We start from the raw sequence: 21,880 nt of genomic DNA on the forward strand, positions 1-21,880 counted from the left end.
GTCCTCAGTTCTGAAGAGGGTATCTAGATGGTACAGAACAGGATCCATGACAATGATGCTGACAGGCTTTTCAGAATTAAGGGGAACAGAGATGAGTATAGTATAGCCTTCAAGAAGAGGAAGTGTTTGGACAAGAGTAACCCTCTCTGTAGCATGATTGTTTTCTTCATCTGCTAGTTAACAGGATTTGATTCCAGTTACAAAATTTGGTCTCACTGTAAAATAACTTTACAGATATTTTGTTGATGAGAATCTAGAAACATTTGAACAAATAATTACTTCATGAACAAGGGAGCCCAGACAGCTTGACCCTTTGATTATACTTCTGCTTTAATAGAGTAATGTTTGAAAATACATAGATATCCAGGAAAAAAAGTAAAGCAGTATGAGGTATTGAGAGCACAATGGTGCTTTAATCTGGGTGTTAAGTTTCTAATTGTGACAGCGATCACACTTCTAAGCAAATGCTGTCCACTAGCTCTGCAAACACTTCCAGTGGTACTATTAGAGCAGTTAACTTCACACTGTAAAACATGTCAAATACCCACTCTGTACATTCACTGTATGTTTCATCTGTGTTTTTTCACAAAAAAAAGAGGCATATCTAGATTTCATAATCAGAGTCAGCTTCCTGAAGATTTAGATATGAAATAGTGCCTGTCAATTTGTTTCTCAAACTAAATATTTTAAGAACAGTATTAATTTATTCTTTAAAGCAATTTTGTACATATGTGGAGTCTAGTTAACTTCATAGTGATGTTGTTGAATTCGATACAAAAGAAATGCAGGTATTTTCCAGGACATTAGGATAGAAAAAGGAGGCTTTAAGAATTCATAAGAAAAAAAAAAGATAATAAAACTTAAACTTCCTTTTCAGATGTTTTAAATTTTCTATAAAGCTTTTTGTCCTCAAATTAATCATTTAACCATGGCACACAAATACATTGCCTGGCGTCAAGGTGGGAAACCCTCTCTTTTATATAGTAAAATCCTCTTCTGGTCCATCCTGACCCAAGTCCTGGTTGTCTGAGGACAAATTTCTCTCCAGAGACCTAAGGTTGTAATAAAAAGCATCGTTTTCTTCTGCTGGTTGGTATTCCTGTTCAATTTCACGTAGGAAGCCACTTCCAGAGCCACTTCCAGAGCCTGATCCTGAAAAGTCCTCAGAAAGAGGGAAGACATCATTCAAGTTCCTGGATTTCATCATTCTGAAGCATGACAGAAAAATGGAAAAGAAACATTAAAGTTTGAGACATGAAAAGATAATCATAATAAATTTTTTAAGATATGAATGTAAATGTAGCCACTCAGTTGCTCAAATTTTAAGTTAAAAGTTTCCCAGTTATTTAATGTTTTAAAACAAAAAATAAGTCAGACCTTTCCACATATTTACAATACTTACTGTATCTAACTCGTTGCCTTTATCAGTTCCACATCTACTCATTGCAGATGCATATAAAATGCGAATTTTCTTATCACTAACATAGCAGTCCTATATTTGGAATTTACTTAAGGGGTCATTTATTTTTTACAGAAAAGATCCCATTTTTACACTTTCTCCCACTGAAGAAAGGACACACAAGTAAGTTAGCCTAGATATATATTTTTCCTATTTTAAAAGTTCTGCAAAATCTCTAATAACTTCACAGGGCTTCAACAAAGCTCATGCTTAAGAAATTCTTTGTAACAAGTCAAGCATTATATTTTCCAGCATGTTAACATTCAGTCTCCTCCCCGCAAATAAGTGCATTCATTCAACTGGGTTCAGTGGGATAGTTTGAAGTCCACTCAGCACCAAAGGACCAGAGCAATGATGCCACCCATCAGTGGCAGAATAAGGCAACGAAGTATCAGAGACAAAAGTTGAGTTTCATAGCCTATGGGTCATTTTCTGCATGAAAGTAATAAACCACAGGCCATACAACAGATCAGAGTTTCCTTCATGCCTGCATTCAATAAATATCGAATATCTGATCCCTGTTCTGAGTGCCTGGGATAGAACGGGGACTGATAGATGAGGTCCCTGCTCAGAGGTTTATAACTTTGGCGGGGAGACAGACAATAAAAAGTGAATAAGCAAATCAGGAAAATATTAGGTGCGGCTAAATGTTATGCAGAGAAACAAAGTGGAATAATGTAATAGAGGGTGACCTGCTGGATGGTTTAGGCTGCGGGGTCAGGGAAAAGGAATCAGAGCTGGAAACAGATTTGGTAGTTTCTCCCTCTCCCTCCCCCCCACCCCGTCTCTGTCTCTGTCTCTGTCTCTGTCTCTGTCTCTGTCTCTCTCTCACACACACACACACACAGTATTTAAAGCCATGGAATAGGATGAATTCACCCCAAAAAGGCATGCAGATACAAAAGCAGCCCACGACAGAGCTAGGGCCACCCCAACATATTAAATATTAATCACAGGAGAAAGAACAGCCAGGGAAGTAGAAGGAAACCTAAGACAAGGTGGGACCATGGAAGCCCAGAGAAAAAAGTATTTCAAACTGTTTTTGAAGGCAACTGAGAAGTCACGTGGGAATTCCCTGGCGGTTCAGTGGTTAGGACTCTTCACTTCAGTGCCAAGGGTGCAGGCTCAATCCCTAGCCGGGAAACTAAGATCCCACAAGCCATGTGGCACAGGAAAAAAATAAATAAAAGAGAAGTCAAGTAAGCTAAACAGAGAGAAGTAACCAGCAGATGTGTCAACAGGAAGTAATTGTGACCTATTTGGTTTCTGTTTTTATTCTTTTGGATCACCATTCTCCCTATCCCTTCTTGCCTCCCTCCCTCCTAAACATGTACAATAACTATGACTGCTACAAACTTGTATATAGTTTTTGGATCAAATAACATGAGGAGGTGGGGGACCATTAAAAATTGGGACTCCTGCTCTCCTTTGCTTTGTAAATTCAGAAGTCGGGGGTGGGAAAGAGGGATAGTTAAAATGTTTTAAAAACTTTAAGCTCCCTCGGAACTTTTACCAGTGTAGAGGAAAATAAAAAAGAAATTGGGAATTCCCTGGCAGTCCAGTGGTTAGGACTCCACGCTTTCACTGCCGAGGGCCCAGGTTCAATTAAAAAAAAAAAAGTTAAATTTTAAAAAAAAGTAAGTGCTTCTACCAAGCACTCTGGGTGAAGGTAGAACCAGAAGGGGTTGAGGAGATAGTAAGCATCGGCAACCCTATCAGGAAGTGTTACTGTGAAGAGGAGCAGAGAATGGGGCAACAGCTGGAAAGGATGCAGAGTCAAAGGGGGATTTTACCTAAATGTAGGAGATACTAGAGAATGTCTGCATACTGATGAGAAGAAGATGCTGGGTTCAGAGGGTTAACTGCAGAATTAAAGTCCTGGAGAAGGTGCATGGGGATAGGATGCCCTGCACAAAGAGGGGTGGCCTTAGAAGCTGCCACAGTCATAGTACAGTCAAGAAACTTACCTAAATATTTAAGACGGAATTGCTTACACATGAGATGGAAGAGAAGCAAAGCCAAATAGGGAATAATAAGGAAACCCAGAGATGAGGACCAGCAAGAAAATATTTCCCTCGCTGGGCTAGAGGGGCAGTGGAGGAGGTGGTACTACCTGAGCCCAGGGACCAAGAGCATCTGGTGGAAGCTGAAGCCATGGATGAGACACAGCCTTGCCAGAGGTGCCACCCAAGGCAGGAATGAGAAGAAACATCCTTGTCTCTCCCTGCCTCCCACGCTGACCAGTCTCCCTTTCAGGCATCCCACTGGCCAAACTCAGCCACAGATCTGGGAGCCTGAGAAATGCAGACCATAGGGATCAGCCCTCACCACCCCCACCCAATGCAGAGCAGGGAGATGGAAGGAGAAGAAATGGATCTGAGAGCAAAAGTGTCCAAGACCGTCACTGAAGCAGGGGCTGTGCATCCATGTTAACAGGAGTGTCAGAGCAAGAAGGAAAGTCGCTGGCTGAGGAAAGGGAAGATCCTAGAGATGTTTTTATTTATTATTTTTAGTTGAGGTAGAGTTGATTTACAATATTATATACATTTCAGGTGTACAACAGTGATTCACAATTTTAAAGGTTATATTCCATTTATAGTTATTATAAAATATTGGCTATATTCCCTGTGTTGTACAATACATCCTTGTAGATTATTTATTTATTTTTATTTATTTATTTTTGGCTGCGATGGGTCTTCCTCGCTGTGCGTGGACTTTCTATAGTTGGCGCGAGCCGGGGCTACTCTTCGTTGCGGTGCGCGGGCTTCTCATTGCGGTGGCTTCTCTTGTTGCAGAGCACAGGCTCTAGGCGCACAGGCTCAGTAGTTGTGGCACACGGGCTTAGTTGCTCTGCGGTATGTGGGATCTTCCCGGGCCAGGGATCAAACCCGCGTCCCCTGCATTGGCAGGCGGATTCTGAACCACTGCGCCACCAGGAAAGCCCGATTATTTATTTTATTCACAGTAGTTTGTACCTCTTAATCCCCTGCCCCTAGCTTGCCCCTCTCCCTTCCTTCTCCCCACTGGTAACCACTGGTTTGTTCTCTATATCTGTGTGTCTGTTTCTTTTTTGTTATATTCACAAGTTTTTTTTTTTAGATTCCACATATAAATGATATCATACAGTATTTGTCTTCTCTGTCTGACTTATTTCACTAAGCATAATACCTCCAAGTCCATCCATGTTGCTGCAAATGGCAAAATTTCGTTCTTTTTTATGGCTGAGTAGTATTCCAATGTGTGGGTGTGTATCACATCTTCTTTATCCATTCATCTACTGATGGACACTTAGATTGATTCCATATCTTGGCTATTATAAATAATGCTGCTATGAACATTGGGGAACATATATCTTTTCAAATTAGTGTTTTCATTTTCTTTGGATATATACCCAGGAGTACAATTGCAGGATCATATGGTAACTCTATTTTTAGTTTTCTGAGGAACCTCCACACTGTTTTGTACAGTGGTTGCACCAATTTACATTCCCATTAGCAATGTACAAGGGTCCTCTTTTCTCTACATCCTCGCCAGCAATTTGTTATTTGTGATCTTTTTGATGACAGCCATTCTGACAGGTGGGAGGTGATATTCACTGTGGTTTTAATTTGCATTTCTCTGGTGATTAGCGATGTTGAGCATCTTTTCACGTGCCTGTTGTCTAACTGGATGTCTTCTTTGGAAAAATGTCTATTCAGATCTTCTGCCCAGTTTTTAATCGGGATGTTTGTTTTTTTGATGTTGAGTTGTATGAGCTGTTTATATACTTTAGATATTAACCCCTTATTAGTCATATCATTTGCAATTATTTTCTCCCATTCAGTAAGTTGTCCTTTTGTTTGTCGATGGTTTCCCTTGCTGTGCAAAAGCTTTTAAGTTTAATTAGGTCCCATTTGTTTATTTTTGCTTTTGTTTCCTTTGCCTTAGGACACGGATCCAAAAAAATATTGCTACAATTTATGTCAAAGAGTGTGGAAGATCATACAGATTTGAGGAAGGAAGAAATAGTGTAAAATATTTGTTTTGCAGGACTTGCATTGTTCCTCTAATATCTTAGATTTAAATGAATTACTGTTGAAATCCGTGACTTAAAATAATGGAGGATGCTGTAATATCACGTTCAAGCTTTATGCCATGGACCTAAAAGCACAGGGTTGCAGAGTTGCATTTTGAGGATGGTGATGATATAATTTCAGTGATGAAGGGGGTTACCAGGATCCCCAAAGTGATGATAGGCTTACCTGGTTTGGGCATGATGATTTACGTGGCTTTCAGGGGAGTGATTTTCTATTTAAGCCTGAAGATTAAAACTTTATGATAATTCTTTTCATAATGTACCTTTGCTACATATAATTTTGATATTCATTGAAATAATGGGTTTTAATACAATTCAATTTTTGTTACTTATGAATTCCTATTGGATCTTTTTTGCAAGTATAAGGCAGGTTTTATTTGATCAAGAAGAGTTTTGGACGTATGGACACCAAGGGAGGAAGCGGGGTGGGGGATGAATTGGGAGATTGCGGTTGACATTTATACACTAATATGTATAAAATAGATAATTAATAAGAACCTGCTGTATAAAACATAAATTAATTTAATTTAATTTTTAAAAAGGAGTTTTGACTTTTTTCTATGAGTCATGGACACTTATTCTTCCTTTCCCTAATTTCTTTTTTTTTTTATCACTACTATCTAAATGGAACATTTTTATCACCCCTCAAAAATCTTGTACCTAATAGCAGTCACTCTTTATTCCTCTCTCCCTCACAGCCCCTGGCAACCACTACTCTATTTCTGTCTCTATGGATTTGCCTATTCTGGACATTTCACATAAATGGAATCATATAATATGTGGCTTTTTGTGTCTGGTTTTCTTCACGTTGCATAATGTTTTCAGGATTCATCCATGTTATAGCATTTATCAGTACCTCCTTCTTTCTTGTGGCCAAATAATATTCCACTTAAGGGATGTACCACATTTTGTTTATCCATTCAGGTGATAGACTCCTATTGGATTTTAATATAAATATACAATGTGCTCTATTTACATTAATAAAATAATGTTCAATCATTTTCAATACCTATTGGTGAAAAATATTCAATTTTTGTTTCTGCCACAAGAAAAAGACCTTGCAAAAGTGTAGGTGAATAGAGACTTCCCTGGTGGCGCAGTGGTTAAGAATCCGCCTGCCAGTGCAGGAGATACATGGGTTCTATCTCTGGTCTGGGAAGATCCCACGTGCCGCAGAGCAGCTAAGCCCGCGCTCCACAACTACTCAGCCCGCATGCCTAGAGTCCATGCTCCGCAACAAAAGAAACCACCACAATGAGAAGCCCGCACACTGCAACGAAGAGTAGCCCCCGCTCTCAGCAACTAGAGAAAGCCCGCGCACAGCAATGAAGACCCAACGCAGCCAAAAATAAATAAATTTTTAAAAATAAATAAAATTCTTTAAAAAGTAGGTGAATCATGTATTCTTGTGCATCTCATATACCAGTAAATACAGTACAGTTTTACCCTGTACTGTGCAGTGAAAACCTAACCATGGAACCTAACCATGGAAGCAAGAGCCTGAAGAAAAACACTCTTGGCAACCCTCCCACCTCCATGCCAAGATCTCAGCAGCGGATGATGAAAGTAAAATCAAGAATTTCCACTTACGAAAAAGGGTCAGTCCTTGGAGATAGGATTCTGTTGGATTCACCTGGAAGTAGATCGAACTCTGGTCCCTTTTCATCAATGCAGTTTGCAGAATTGCTGTCAGGATTGCAGCGTACCCACTGGTATCTGGCTCTCCGCACAGGAGAACCTGCCCAAACAAGGAACCCACGTGGTCAATAAATGTCTCTTACACAGCTTCTAATCACTCTGTCCCTAAGAAATTTTTAATTAAATAGATTCTAAATTTGGTAGGTAAGGTGTGGACAGGTTTTATTAATATCATTAATATCACAGGAGCACCCACTATTTGCTAGCCCTTTATGCACACCATTTGTCCTTCTCACAACACCCCTCTAAAGTAGCCTAGAGTTTAAGGTTAGAACAGGCTTTGGCAATTAGCTGCCTGGAGTGAAGTCCCAGCTCTGCTACTGGTGAGCTGTGAAACCTTAACTTCCCCAAGACCCCACCAGAAAACTGAGGTACTAAGAGTGTCTCTTTTTCATAAGCTGGTAACAAAAATTAAATGAGAAAAAGCATGTAAAGATCTTAACATAGTGCCAGGTACACAGTAAACACTTGATAATGTTAACTATCATTATCTTTGTACTATTATTTCCATTTTATACAAAGGAACACTGAGGCTGCACGGGTACTAAGTAGAGGACCCAGGATTCAAACCTGTATCTGACCCCGAATCCTGCCTGCTCTGGTAGAGATGAGTCGAATCATGCTCAGAAAGGTTAAGGAATGTACCAATTAGTGCCCGAGATACTACAGAGCCCTAGTTCTTTAGGGCCATTCTTGGGTATTGAAAATAAATTCTTGGGTATTCTTGGGAATGAAAAGTAGGTTAAAAACTTGGCCTCTTTCTTTGCCCTCACATCTAGTCAGATTTCAAAAATCAAGGCTCCTCTATTCACAAAAGCTGGTCTGTCGCAGTCTCTTTTAATGTCTATGCAAAAGGCTCCATATCTTGTGTTAAGAGGTTATATAGGCGATCCCTTATTAATTCATGAAATAAATTCTTCCTTCCTCAGTCCAGCAAGGATGGAGGCCTGGTGGTGAGAAATACTTCACCACCCTTCCAAAGGTTCATCTCCCCACCTCAAGTACAAACTTGATTCACACAAGTGCAACTAATAATAACCTAACCTGAAGGGGCACATCTAAAATTCTTGAAAAGCAGGAAAGGTAGTTTTGTTAAGGGAATCACCGACCGAAACCACCTGCCCTGGCCAGGCATGAGAGTAACCACTTGCATGAGTTGTCTTACAACAGGAGGTCCTGGTAAGGAAGGACCTTACCACTGACAAGCTACCACCAATGGGAAGAATTCAGGAAAGGTCAAAAGGAGAGAAGAGACACCAGTCCATATGTCCTACTAACCTTCCAGAATCCTTCTCACTGGAATCTATCTTGGCTGAGAGATGCCCTTACCACCAGGAAGGACCCTGAGTCAGAATGATTGGCCAGAGACAAGCCGGAAACTAACCCCATTAACATAAAACCTGAGACTGCGAGCCACATGAGAGCAGTTCTCCTGGGTTCCCTTACCCTGCTGCTCTCCACCCGGGTGCCCCTTCCCAATAAAGTCTCTTGCTTTGTCAGCACATGTATCTCCTTGGACAATTCATTTCTAAGTGTTAGACAAGAGCCCATTCTCAGGCCCTGGAAGGGGTCCCCCTTCCTGCAACAGTTTTAAAGCCCAGCGCGTTATTGTTCTGTACAGATTGAGATGCACATGATGACAACTATTTATGAAAGCAAAATAAAATAAAATGAAAAACAGTGTTGTGGATAATCACTGCAATATTTTTTGCGATAGCAAAGATTAGAAAATTAAATGTTAATGAATTAAGGCACAGCCTACAGTACTATACAGCTATTAAAAGAATGAAGCAGTTCTCTGGGTACTGATATAGAATAATTTCCAAGGGGTGTGTGTGTGTTGTTGTTGTTGTTGTTTTTGGCCACGCTATGTGGCTTGCAAGAACTTAGTTCCCCGACCAAGGATTTGAACTACTGGACCGCCAGGGAATTCCCTCCAAGGTATATTATTAAGTTAAAAAAAGTAAAGAACACTATGAATTGGTTGTTACCATTTGTGTGTGTTTGTGTTTTTTCACACTATATTTACATATATGCTTACATGCACAGAACATCTCTGAAAAGATATACAGCAAACTGATCATCTTTGTGGAGGGAGTTGGTGGCTGGAAGACAGTGGAAGGAAGAGCATTGACTTTTCACTGCATATCCCTTTGAACCCTTAGATTTTTGAGCCATATGTATGTATTATCTATTCAAAATTATTTTTATTTTTTGACAGCTTTCTTAAGGTGGACTTGACATTCAATAAGCTGTGCACATTTAAAGTGCACAATTTGTTTCGACAAATGGATACACCATGGAACCATCACCACAATCAAGGGTATGAACATATTCAACATCCCCCAGAGTTTCCTTGTGCCCCTTTGTGATCCTGCCCTCTCCCTCCCTTCTCCTGACTCCCCCCAGCCCCCCTCAACCATCAATCTAGTTACTGTCGTTATAAATTAGTTTGCATTTTCTAGAATTTTATGTAAATGGATACAGCAACTTTTCAATGGTTTCCTGACTTTAACTCAGGTTCTAGAGGGCTCTCTACCTTTTATAGTACTCTCTCCTAGAAATGGAGAGTTTATTTAGATATTCCTTACATCTAGACTGCTTTTGTTGCAATTTTTAATAACATTTATCTTAGAGAAGGAATATATATTCATTATAGAAAATTTTGAAAAATGTAGCAAACAAACAAAAAAATTTACTCCTAATCTCATTACCCAGCCCTCCCAAAGACCATAAGTTCTGGAGTTTTGCTTTTTTTCCCTCTGGGTATCTGTATTTCTAGGAGAGTATGCACAAGTTGTGTCCTGTTCTCAACTATCAGAGGTTGAAAAGTGAAGCCTCTACTGAGGTCAAATTCACTTTACATCTTAATGGGATGGCCAAGGACTTTGTTCTTAAAAAATTGCAGAACCACAGAACTTTTGCAAAATGTCCTCTTTCCTCATGAATCTCTATTATGTCTGTTTACACTCAACTTTGTCCTAGCTAATATTTCTGATTAATTTTATAAATACAGCATTGCTAAGTTATTAGTAACATCATTAAGATATACATTATATACATATATATATGGAGAGAGAGAGAGAGGGAAAATATGTAAAGAATTCATGATGCTGTTCACCTTAGTATTATTTAAAATAGGGAAACAGGAAATAACTAAACAAGAGAATATACTCAGATTAATTATGAGGCATTCATATGAGAGAATATTAAACAAATGGGAAAAAAGCAGTAGTTATGGAAAAGACTATGTAGCATCATAGGAAAATCTATGTTCAAAAATGAGTTTAAAAAAAAAAGCAGAGGGGGGCCTCCCTGGTGGCGCAGTGGTTGAGAGTCCGCCTGCCGATGCAGGGGATACGGGTTCGTGCCCCGGTCTGGGAGGATCCCATATGCCGCGGAGCGGCTGGGCCCGTGAGCCATGGCCTCTGGGCCTGCGCGTCCGGAGCCTGTGCTCCGCAACGGGAGAGGCCACAGCAGTGAGAGGCCCGCATACCGCAAAAAGAAAAAAAAAAAAAAAAAAGCAGAGGGGACTTCCCTGGTGGTCCAGTGGTTAAGAATCCGCCTTCCAATGCAGGGGACTCAGGTTCGATCCCTGGTCAGGGAACTAAGATCCCATGTGCTGCAGGGCAACTAAGCCCACGTGCCGCAACTATGAGCCCACAAGCCATAACTAGAGAGCACTTGCACCACAACTACTGAGCCCGCGTGTGCTGGAGCCTTTGCGCCACCACTAGAGAGGAGTCTGTGTGCCACACGAAAGATCCTGTGTGCTGCAACTAAAACCTGATACAACCAAAAATAAATAAATATTTTTAAAAAAGCAGAATACCACTCTATACATAATAGTTGTTAATGTAACTACATAAATAGATATCGGGGGGGTGAGGAATGGGAGGAAATACACAGAAATAACTATAGTGGTAGACTCTGGTGTTTTTTTTTTTCTCACTTTGTTTTCTAAATTGCTGTAATAAACAATATTCTTTTAAAAATATAAACAAAACAAAGACTCTAATGTAGAAAGTAAATGTTCTCCCATTGTTTTCCTTCTTTCTTTCTGTCTGTCTTACTTTCATTCATTCTTTCTTTTAGAACTACTTACTATTCTATCACAATCTTCCCCATAGTTCCTGAATATAGCTTACAGTTTCTGGTCTGGGACGCTAGTCATCCAGAATGGGTTAGCTCTGTCACTGCTTGGAGGCTGGAGGTAAGGCTTGACATCAACTTGTGATGTCAAGTTGACATCACAATGTCTCCCCCTTACTAGCTGTGTAACCTTAACCTCCCTGTACCTCAATTTCCTCATCCATAAAATGGGGACAATAGTAGCTCTAATAATGACATATAAATATTAGGCCGTAGAATAGTACCTAACACCATGGTCAGAGCTCTTTTTTTTCTTTTTTTTTTTTGCGGTACGTGGGCCTCTCACTGTTGTGGCCTCTCCCGTTGCGGAGCACAGGCTCCGGACGCGCAGGCCCAGAGGCCACGGCTCACGGGCCCAGCTGCTCTGCGGCATGTGGGATCTTCCCGGACCGGGGCACGAACCCATGTCCCCTACATCGGCAGGCGGACTCTCAACCACTGCGCCACCAGGGAAGCCCAGAGCTCTTTATTTATTTAAATTAATCTCTCCCTTTTCTTTTCTTTCTTTTTTTTAAACATTTATTTGTTTATTTATTTTGGCTGCACTGAGTCTTGGTTGCGGCACACAGGATTTTCATTGTGCCATGCGGGATCTTTGTTGCAGCATGTGGACTTCTTAGTTGTGGCATGTGAACTCTTAGTTGACACAGGCATAGGAGATCTAGTTCCCCGACCAGGGATCGAACCCGGGCCCCTTGCATTGGGAGCACAGAATCTTAACCAGTGGACCACCAGGAAAGTCCCGTCAGAGCTCTTTAAATGCTAGTTTCTCTGATGAGGAGAAGGATGACAATGACCTATTGACCTATCTCTGATAGTGAACAGCTTGTAGAGAGACCAAATTTAAATTCCTGTTCCACCACAGTATCCCATAATAGTATCCCAAAGAGTTCCTGTTTAAACAAGATAAAAGTATCTGAAACATCTAGCACAAGCCTTTGCACATGGTAGGTATTTAATACATTTTAGCTCCTTCTCCTCTGATTCTTGAAGAAGCTTGAGCTTGGCATCTACTGAATTGTTACTTAGAAGCGTCATCATTGTGAGTCAGGTAAAAATTCAACATCTGCTCCAGCAGAGGGCAGTGTCTTCACACCCCATGCCGTCTAGACCAGCACGGTCCAATAGAAACAAGAGAAACCATCCGTACACGTATGGATGTTACAACAGCCATATTTTTTTTTTTTTTTTTTTTTTTTTTTTTTTTGCGGTAGGCGGGCCTCTCACTGTTGTGGCCTCTCCCCTTGCAGAGCACAGGCTCCGGATGCGCAGGCTCAGCAGCCATGGCTCACGGGCCTAGCCGCTCTGCGGCATGTGGGATCTTCCCAGACCGGGGCACGAACCCGTGTCCCCTGCATCGGCAGGCGGACTCTCAACCACTGCGCCACCAGGGAAGCCCTACAACAGCCATATTTTAAAAAATAAAAAAGAGGTGACATTAATTTGAAAATATTTTACTTAAATATATTCAAATATTGTCACAACATAATATAAGTTATTAATGGATATTTTACAATTTTTTTCATCCTAAGATTTCAAATCTGGTGTGTATTTTGCACTTACACCATACCTCATTTTGGACTCGCCACGATTCACACATTTCAAGTATTTAGTAGCCACAAGAAGCCCGCGGCTACCATTTCAGACAGAGCAGGTCTAGACATTCTTCTCTACTGTCGTGGATGGCTGAATATCAAACCAAGTAAGTGCTTGCATAGATAGGAAGTTAAACAGAAAAGTAAAACTAATAGTTTAATGAGGAAGCAGCATCTAAGTGAAAGATCTCATCTTTTCACTGGTGTAAGAAACACAACTCTGGTAAATTAGAAAACTTCTAAAATACAAATTCCCTCTAGAGTTTAGAATCTCAGCTTTTAAAATTTATAAAGAGGGGTTTCTTTTTTTGGGTGATGAAAATGTTCTAAAATAGACTATGGTGATGGTTGCACATATCTGTGAATATACTAGAAAACCGTCGATGTACACTTTAAATGGGTGAATTGTATGGTATATGAAATCTATCTCAATAAAGCTGTTCCAAAATTTATAAAGAAATCAAAGATAGAAGTCCACCTCCCCCACAGAAATGTTTATCTAGTTTGGGACTGGTGATTTTATTTTTTTAATTAAAAAAAGTTTTATTGGTATGTATGTAACATAGCACACAATCACTCTTCTAAAATGTAAAATTCAGTGGTTTTTAGCATATTCATAGGTATGTGCAACTATCACCACAAATTTAGAACAATTTCATCATCAAAGAGAAATCCCCTATCCTTTAGCTAGCCAGCTCCTGTATCTCATGCTTCTCATCCCTAAGTAACCACTAATTAATCTACTTTTTATCTCTATATTTTTAAGCAAGTTGGATGTTTCATATAAATAAAATCATATTAGGTGTTTTCTTAATATTTATTTATTTATTTTTATTTTTGGCTGAGTCGGGACTTAGCTGCGGCACACAGGATTTTTCACTGAGGCACACGGGCTTCTCTCTAGTTGTGGTGGGCAGGCTCCAGAGTGTGTGGGCTTAGTTGCTCCACGGCATGTGGGATCTTAGTTCCCCGACCAGGGATTGAACCCACCTCCTCTGCATTGGAAGGCAGATTCTTAACCACTGGACCACCAGGGAAGTCCCGAGGTGGGTTTTTTTTTAAGTATAGTTGACCTAATATACTATGTTAGTTTCAGGTGCATAACATAGTGGTCCTGTATTGCTATACATTATAAAATGATCAACACACTGGAGATTTTAAATCTGCTTTAAAATAAAGAACACGGGGGCTTCCCTGGTGGTGCAGTGGTTGAGAGTCCGCCAGCCGATGCAGGGGACACAGGTTCGTGCCCCGGTCCGGGAAGATCCCACATGCTATGGAGCGGCTGGGCCCGTGAGCCATGGCCGCTGAGCCTGCGCGTCTGGAGCCTGTGCTCCGCAACGGGAGAGGCTACCACAGTGAGAGGCCCACGTACCGCAAAAAAAAAAAAAAATTAAAATAAAGAAAGAAAGAACACGGTTACAGATACCAAGTTCCTGACATATTTATTGAAGGGTGTTGGCAGAATGTGAAAATTCAACAGTTCCAGCCCCCGATGTGTGGGAGTATCTTGATTCTATCTTGCTTGAGAGAAATCTTAAGATTACCGTAATTTAAAAAACAAAAGAGAATATGCTCATGGACAGAAAAATTATCTTCCTAAGAGGCCCCACTTACAGATCTCCTGTTTAATTTTGTGGTGGATTCAAGGGAGAAGAATGTTTTTTATTTACAATCACTTCCCTCACTGCCCACTCCGCCCTTTCTCTGTCTCTCTCTGTCTCTCTCTGTCTCTGTCTTTGCCCCTATTTCTTTCACACATACAGACAGAGTCACTAGTCCTGCTTTAGCAAATACTTTCTATAAGTAAACATTACCAGAGCAAATAACTTACCCCAGTAATATCGTATTGTAATATCAATTTTTCCCCAACATCATCTCAATTTACTAATTTCCTATTCTTAATGGAGACTTGCTGCAAGTGTGCTAGAAAAATTTAAGCAGAAACTGCCATGTTGTGGGGAGGCGGGAGGGAGACCATTTCGTTCATTGTTTGGTGGCATTCAAACAGACATCACCATCTAAGCTGGAGCTGCTTCCTACTGGCTAATCAGTTCCACAAGATGAATAAATTTCCCCCACCCTTGCATGGTTTGACAAGCTATAAAAAGTTCCAAGTTTACTTTCAATTTCTCCTTCTCTGTCCCTCAACTCAGTGGTTTTTGTAGCAAGGGCTAGAGTCAAAGCAAGGTTGTTTTAAATAAAGAAAATCTCTAATCCACCTAGAATACAGCTAAATTGCAGTAGAAAGTTAACTCTGAACTTTAAATCAGATGACCAGCTCTGCCATTAATTAGTTGTAATGGGCCTTGGGCAAGTCTGATAAATTTTTTGCAAGAGGCTGATGTAAAGAGCAAATGAGATGATGAATGTAAGACCCAATTTTCCCCTCTATAAATTGGTGTTAATTCCTCCTCCCAGGGAATGTGATGATCGTTTACCCGAGAATGGATGTGAATCACTTTACAATCAAACAGCAGTGCACATAGGTGGAATCAATATCATTATCGTGATCTCAGAGGCAGTGTAGAGTGGAAACATAGTCTGGCAATGACCCCCTTGGCCACACCTGCTCAAGGATTTTCCATTTTCCCTCTTTATGGGCATCTTTTAAAAAGAGAGGCAGTAAAAGAGTAAGAGTCACCTCATCAATTGATGAGTAAGGCCTCATCAATAATCCCCTGGAGCTCTACATTAAATTGATTAGCCAACTGTCCTCTCCAGGGTCTCCCACACATTGCCAAACTTCCTTCTCTTTGCACTTGGTAGACATACTTTTACAGCATGTCTTTACTTCAGCTTCGCTTATAGTCACTGATATGGGCTGAATTGTGTCCCTCCAATTCAATGTGTTGAAGTTCTAACCCCCAGTACCTCAGAATGGGACTGTATTTGGAGATAGGGCCTTGAAAGAGATAGTTAAGACATAATGAGGTCATGCAGATGAGCCCTAATCCAGTATGACTGGTTTCCTTATAAGAAGAGGAGATTGGGACATAGACACACACAAAGAACCATGTAAAGACAGAGACAAGACGGCCATCTACAAGCTGAGGAGAGAAGCTTCAGAATGAAACTAACCCTGCTGACACCTTGATCTTGGACTTCTAGCCTCCAGAACTGTGAGGAAATAAATTCCTGTTGTTTAAGCCACCCAGTCTGTGGTACTTTGTTATGGCAGCCTTAGCAAACTAATACAATAACCTAAGATGTTTTGTTTCAGTTAAAACAAGCCAAAAGCCTAGTGCAGTTGATCAGTTCAATGGGTTAAGAAAAAAAAATTTTTTAAGTGGGGAAAGAATGCTACAGAATCATATCTGGCATCACATAGAAGTATGATGAAATAGTGACCTCTCTGCAGCCTTGAGCTGATGTCACTCACACACACAGCTGTGGGTGGACATCTATTTCCCTTCTTATTCAGATGTGAACACTAACCCTTGATTCCAGGACCAACTGCACTTCTCCTTTGGAAACTCCCTAGTTTTTCAGTCCATTCATTCTCTCTTTTTTGGTTCCTTTCCCGACATAGAGCTAAACCTACCTGGTGATGACATAAATACTAGTACTTTATAAAGTGTTATGATAGTTTCTTCACTACATTCTGAAGAATACCTATTACATAAAGAATGCTTTTGTTTTCATTTTAGTTTTCCCTATTGAATCTTAGTGGGGAATGTGACATTTCTGGGAAATTTTGAAGATGTAAAGACTCACAGAGCTCTGGTCAGGGTAGACCCAGCAGCAACAGGTCACTCAAGTCTGTGCTACAAACATGGACCTGACTGCCTGGATCTTGTCAGAACACATGAGGGAATTATTTCATCAAGCTGAAGGTTTTCCCTAAAAGATGCAAGTAAAGCCTGTTCCTTACATTCAACAATGTTTTATACCTTAAAAAATAAATAGACTAATGGAAAAGTTTCAGCAACATTATTTGCTGGTTTTTTCTTCAATAATTGCATAACAAGAAGAAAGTAATTTTATAAATTTCCAATACATAATGAATGTATCTGAGATCATGTGTACAATTTCATTTCCACCAGAAGTAAAAACAAGAGAACTAGAAGTAACTTCGAAGAAACAAATCCAGGATATGTGCAATCACCATGACTCAATATTTCCTTTACTATTTGGAGGAACTTTAGTTTTTCTACTATAAATTCTCCCATCTACTTATCAGGCCATGACTTTCTGCCTTATTCAGACATGATCACTTATTTACCAAAGGAGAAGAAATTGTATTTTTCCTACAGATTGATTGTTTTCATTTTCTTAGTCATTAAAGGTTTTAAGTTGTTTCATTCTGACTAAACAACCCTAAATGATAGACCTAATAAGAAATTTCCAAATGTGATGTTTCTCTGAGCAACAAAACAATTACTAAAATTCTTTGGCCTCTCTTTAAAATCTGAGATGGTTTTCATTAACTATGTCTAAATATAATTGAATTTTCACTAAGAACCAAGTTTAGAAAAGGAGAAAAAATACACGCAAATTTACTCTGATTTTAAAAATAGTATTTCCCAGTATCACAATAATTATGACACTACCATATTATGTTAAGACTTGGGATTGATGCAGACACTTAGGGGTAGGTCATTTTCTATATTCCTTTCTTAAGCGTTTAAAAATGTATAAACCATTTTCATCTGACAATAAAATAGTACATTTCAATCATTTTAAGAACTTATAAGGCCACACCTGCCTCAGAGTTTAACTTTTTTTGGTACCAAACTTAACCAATCTCACACTAAGGAGTTCAGCTACCCCAAATCCTTTTTTTTTTTTTCTTCTTTTTTTGGCCTCCTTTCCCACAGTATAATACATTCCGTATATGAACGAATATAAACATTTGTGTGGACCCCAGGGCTTACAAGGAAGATTATAAGGGGACAAGATTCCTGGGTCTTACCTTGAACTGAAGAACCCAAAATCAGGATGAAGGCAAGAGCCAGGACAAGCCTACTGTACTGGAGGAGCACCTGCATGGTGACCAACTTGCTTCAGCTCCACCGTCTGCACGCCAACCTCACGACAGGGAAGTGTAGCAGGGTGCTCTCTGTCCCTTTTAGAAAAGGTTCCAAAACCTCAAACCCTGCCCAGAACACACGTCACAGTTTCCTGAACAAATAGAAAGAAATCCACATCAAACCCCAGAAAGATTTAGAAAAAAAGGCAGAAAAATAACTATTCATACCCATTATGAAACTGCAGTGGACTCTCCCCAGGTCTGCTTTTTCAAAAGTTTTGTTGTTTGCCGCTTGCTGAGTAGAATCAGCATTCAGGACACTTTGTTTTTTCTTTCTTCAGGTAACAATCTAAACACGAGATTGCTAACATTAAGAGCCCACTGCACAGTTGATGAGATAAGGGAGCTAGATGCTGCCATGCTGCCTTTTCATCACTGATGCCCTTCAACATAAAATATTTTTAATTTTCTTTTTCATCAGGAGTAGCATAACTCACTGAGCCAAGCTCAAGAAGTAAAGCTTCAAAGCTGAGTTTTAATCTACAAGAAAGTGTTGTCAGATTTCAAAATGAGCGGTTTCTTCTTATTGGACTCAGTTTCTCCCACTGGCTCACCAGCTTTCCCTCTGCCTCAAGAATCTAGTGAGGATTTCCGGTTACAAAGAACTGGGTGAAACAGAAAAATGATTTTGCAGTCCTCTGCTCCTTCACACCGAGTATTTCTTATGATTTCATAAGAAATACTTTCATTTTTTTCTCCTGGTAAAACTTTTCAACTTGACTTTTGGTCTTCTGGCCTTGAATAAGCCGGAAATCAAAAACAAGGGGAGGTTGTCCTGTCAGTGGGCTGCTGGACCTCAGAAAATACAAAAAACAAAGTGAAGGAACAGCATTTTCCCCATGTCCTGGGGATTGTGTGCTGACTGAGGCCTGAGGAACATGAGGTAGAGGCTCCTTATTAAAGTCACATAATAAAAACAACAGTTTATCACACGCCCTTGTCCTTGGGGCATGTACTTTTCCCCTACTTCCAGTCAAGATTCAACCTCTCTCCATTTCAACACATCTAACCCTGCAATGCCCACTTTCCATTTTCATCCTCACTCTGGCCTGTCCTTTGACAGGAGGGAGGAGTTTCCCTTCCCTTGTTCTCGCCTTCCTGCTGATTCCTTTACCATTTCCTGCTAAGGACGGGCCTCAGGATCTAATCGCTGAGTAGCTGTGGTGCAAGTCGACAAAGGCTACAAAGAATGCACATTTTGACCCTCCTCAGAACCAGCTGGACATGTGTCCGGGGACTCCTCCAAGTGCAGTAACCAACTCCCAAACTCACAAACTCACAAACCCAGTGAGTTCCCCCCCATGGAATATTGGTTTCAGCTTGAAATAACAACCCTTATCTTTGGTCCCTTTTAATCCTATCCCCCAATTTAAAACCCTGGCACGAAAACAATAATCCCTGTCAATAGCTTCAACAAGGCTGCTGCAACATCTCAGATCTGATTAGAGCTTGTGCTTTAAAATGGTAATTTCGGAGGCTCTTCCCATTTGAGTACTTTATTTTTTTAATTCTCTGGGTCGTGGTGATATTTTTAAAAACATTTGCAGCATTCATAAGCATTTACCCTGCTTCTGCTACATTGACAACCAAGTTTCTTTTTCCAAACAGTCTTCCTCCAGCTTCATTTCCCTAGTCCTCTTCAAACTGTGGATGAGCAGGACATATCCCTAAACCTCAACCTCTCTACAACAAGTTTTCAGTATTTTTAAAAGACAAATTCCATGCTAGACTTAGTCCTTCATTCACCAGGCAACCTTAAATGCACCTACTTTACTTCACATTCAGTTGATTTGCCTGTAAAATGGGTATCCTTAAGCCTTAATGGTCATCCTGGAACAGGACAGAAATCAGTTCCTTGTTGTCTAAAAGTGTAACTACCCCCCTGCCCCAAAGCAATGTAAACATTGCCTTTCACCAGCTATTGGTATCAGGGTGGCCTTTGGAAAAGGGGGATCTGTTTGGAGCACTTGAACCTTCCCAGAATTACGAGTCAGCAGAACAGTTCTTAAGACAAATTGAGGTTGTCAGAGGAGATACTGAGGGCAGCACAAAACTACTCCAAGGAATGGCTCCAAGGCTCAGTTCTTTTTTAAAGCTCCAAGTTAAAGATTCTGCCACTCAGCAGCCTCTGGGGCTTTCTTGGCTGCTCACTGAGAAGGTCTTAACTCTGAACTGGGCACTGCACAAAAAACCCCAAACAAACAGGAAGTAGATCCTGTGCCAAATCTATATTATGTCTCTGGAGGCTAAAAGAATGAATTTTCCAATAATTTTTTATTTTTAGAACTGGAAGAGACCTTAGAAATCATCTACCTCACCCACTCAGGTGGGAAAAGAACAAGCCCAGAAAGGTTACAGGACTTGCAGCTGGTCCCACAGCTGGTGAGTGGCAAAACCAGGTCTAGAACTCAGGTTTCCTAGTTCAAAGTCCAGAGACAGAGGAAGAATGAGGAAGAAACAAGATTAAGATTTGTAATCATCAGAAGTCTTCCTTTTAGTCTTTTTGGTCTTTAGAGGTATGTTCTGAAATATTCCTGTTTAGAATGATAAAATGACTGGAATTTGCTTCAGAATAATGCAGTTTGAGGAGGGGGCAATGAGAGAGGTATAGCAGTGGGCTGCTGATTGCTGAAGCTGAACAATGGGAAAAGTGGTGGGGGCTCATTATACTAGTCTCCCTACCTTAATATATTTTTTGGAATTTCCATAATAAGACACTTTAAAAAATCAACCTTTTAAAAAGGTATGTTTATCTTATTTGGAGTCCATATAAATAAGAAAACATCTTCTGACTTAAAAGAGGACTTTTAAGGAAAGTCCAGGAAAAAAAATAATTCTTTTCTTTAAAAAGCCACTTCTTTATTCTTGGATCTCAGTCATCCTTTGAGTTTCCCATTCTTTCGGTTCTACTCTCATTCCTACCCACCCCCCCCCCGCCTTTAGTGCATGGGAAGACGGTATCTAAGACATAAAAGTATCTTGATGCTTCTGGTACAATGCGAACAGCTACCACTGTGTTCTTAGACCTCTCACCAAGTATCAGTGGATGGGTACCCATAGGATGAGCGCCCTGGGAGAGGGCACAGGCTCACAGGCATCCCCAGGAGCTCTTTTCCTTGATCTACCCTTCTCATCACTGTAGCCACATATCCAGTTTCCCAGGAGCAGGTGCCCCTTGTTGAAGGTTTCCACAGTCCTACTCCAGAAGCTGCCCCAGGTGTTGCCAAGTACATAAAAGTTTGGGAACTTGGGGCTTCCCTGGTGGCACAGTGGTTGAGAATTGCCTGCCAATGCAGGGGACGCAGGTTCGATCCGTGGTCCAGGAAGATACCGCATGCTGCAGAGCAACTAAGCCCGTGCGCCACAACTACTGAGCCTGTGCCCTAAAGCCCGCGAGCCACAACTACTGAGCCCACGTGCCATAGCTACTGAAGCCCGCACGCCTAGAGCCCATGCTCTAGAGAAGCACCGCAGTGAGGAGCCTGCGCACCACAAGGAAGAATAGCCCCTGCTTGCTGCAACCAGAGAAAGCCCGCACGCAGCAACAAAGACCCAACGCAGCCAGAAACAATAAATAAATAAAATAAAATAATAAAATAAATAAATTTATTTAAAAAAAGTTTGGGAACTTGAGTGTTTTAGTCTTGGACTGGAGATAGGGGAGGGGAAGGACCCCCCTCCTCCCATAGTTTGGATCTACAATTTGACAAGAAGAAAAACAAGGGGCAGTGGGTACGTAGGAAATCTCTGTACCTTCTGCTCAACTTTGCTGTGAACCTAAAACTGCTCTAAAAAATAAATTCTATTTTTAAAAAGAGGCATAAAAGAACTTCTCAAATACTAACTAGAGTCTAGTAGAATATGACATT

General features: G+C 40.5%; 1 protein-coding gene across 1 annotated transcript; it reads right to left on the minus strand.

Annotated features, from left to right (window-relative positions):
* Positions 1-302: 302 nt before the first annotated feature.
* Positions 303-18,036, minus strand: SRGN (serglycin). The gene is made up of 3 exons (XM_081238007.1): positions 17,895-18,036; positions 7,125-7,272; positions 303-1,208 (listed from the first exon to the last, which is right to left on the minus strand). The coding sequence occupies exons 1-3, from the start codon at positions 17,968-17,970 to the stop codon at positions 977-979; spliced, it is 456 nt and encodes a 151-aa protein (XP_081094133.1). The 5' UTR covers positions 17,971-18,036; the 3' UTR covers positions 303-976.
* Positions 18,037-21,880: the final 3,844 nt, after the last annotated feature.

Source organism: Mesoplodon bidens (genome assembly GCF_964165515.1).
Source record: "Mesoplodon bidens genome assembly, chromosome: 1".
NCBI lineage: Eukaryota > Metazoa > Chordata > Mammalia > Artiodactyla > Ziphiidae > Mesoplodon > Mesoplodon bidens.

Coding starts and splice junctions, on each gene's coding strand:
- SRGN (XM_081238007.1), bottom strand. CDS start 17,970: ATGCAGGTGCTCCTCCAGTACAGTAGGCTTGTCCTGGCTCTTGCCTTC. Junction 7,273..17,894: donor TTTGGGTTCTTCAGTTCAAG/GTAAGACCCAGG, acceptor TTGTTTGGGCAG/GTTCTCCTGTGCGGAGAGCC. Junction 1,209..7,124: donor CCAAGGACTGACCCTTTTTC/GTAAGTGGAAAT, acceptor GTCATGCTTCAG/AATGATGAAATCCAGGAACT.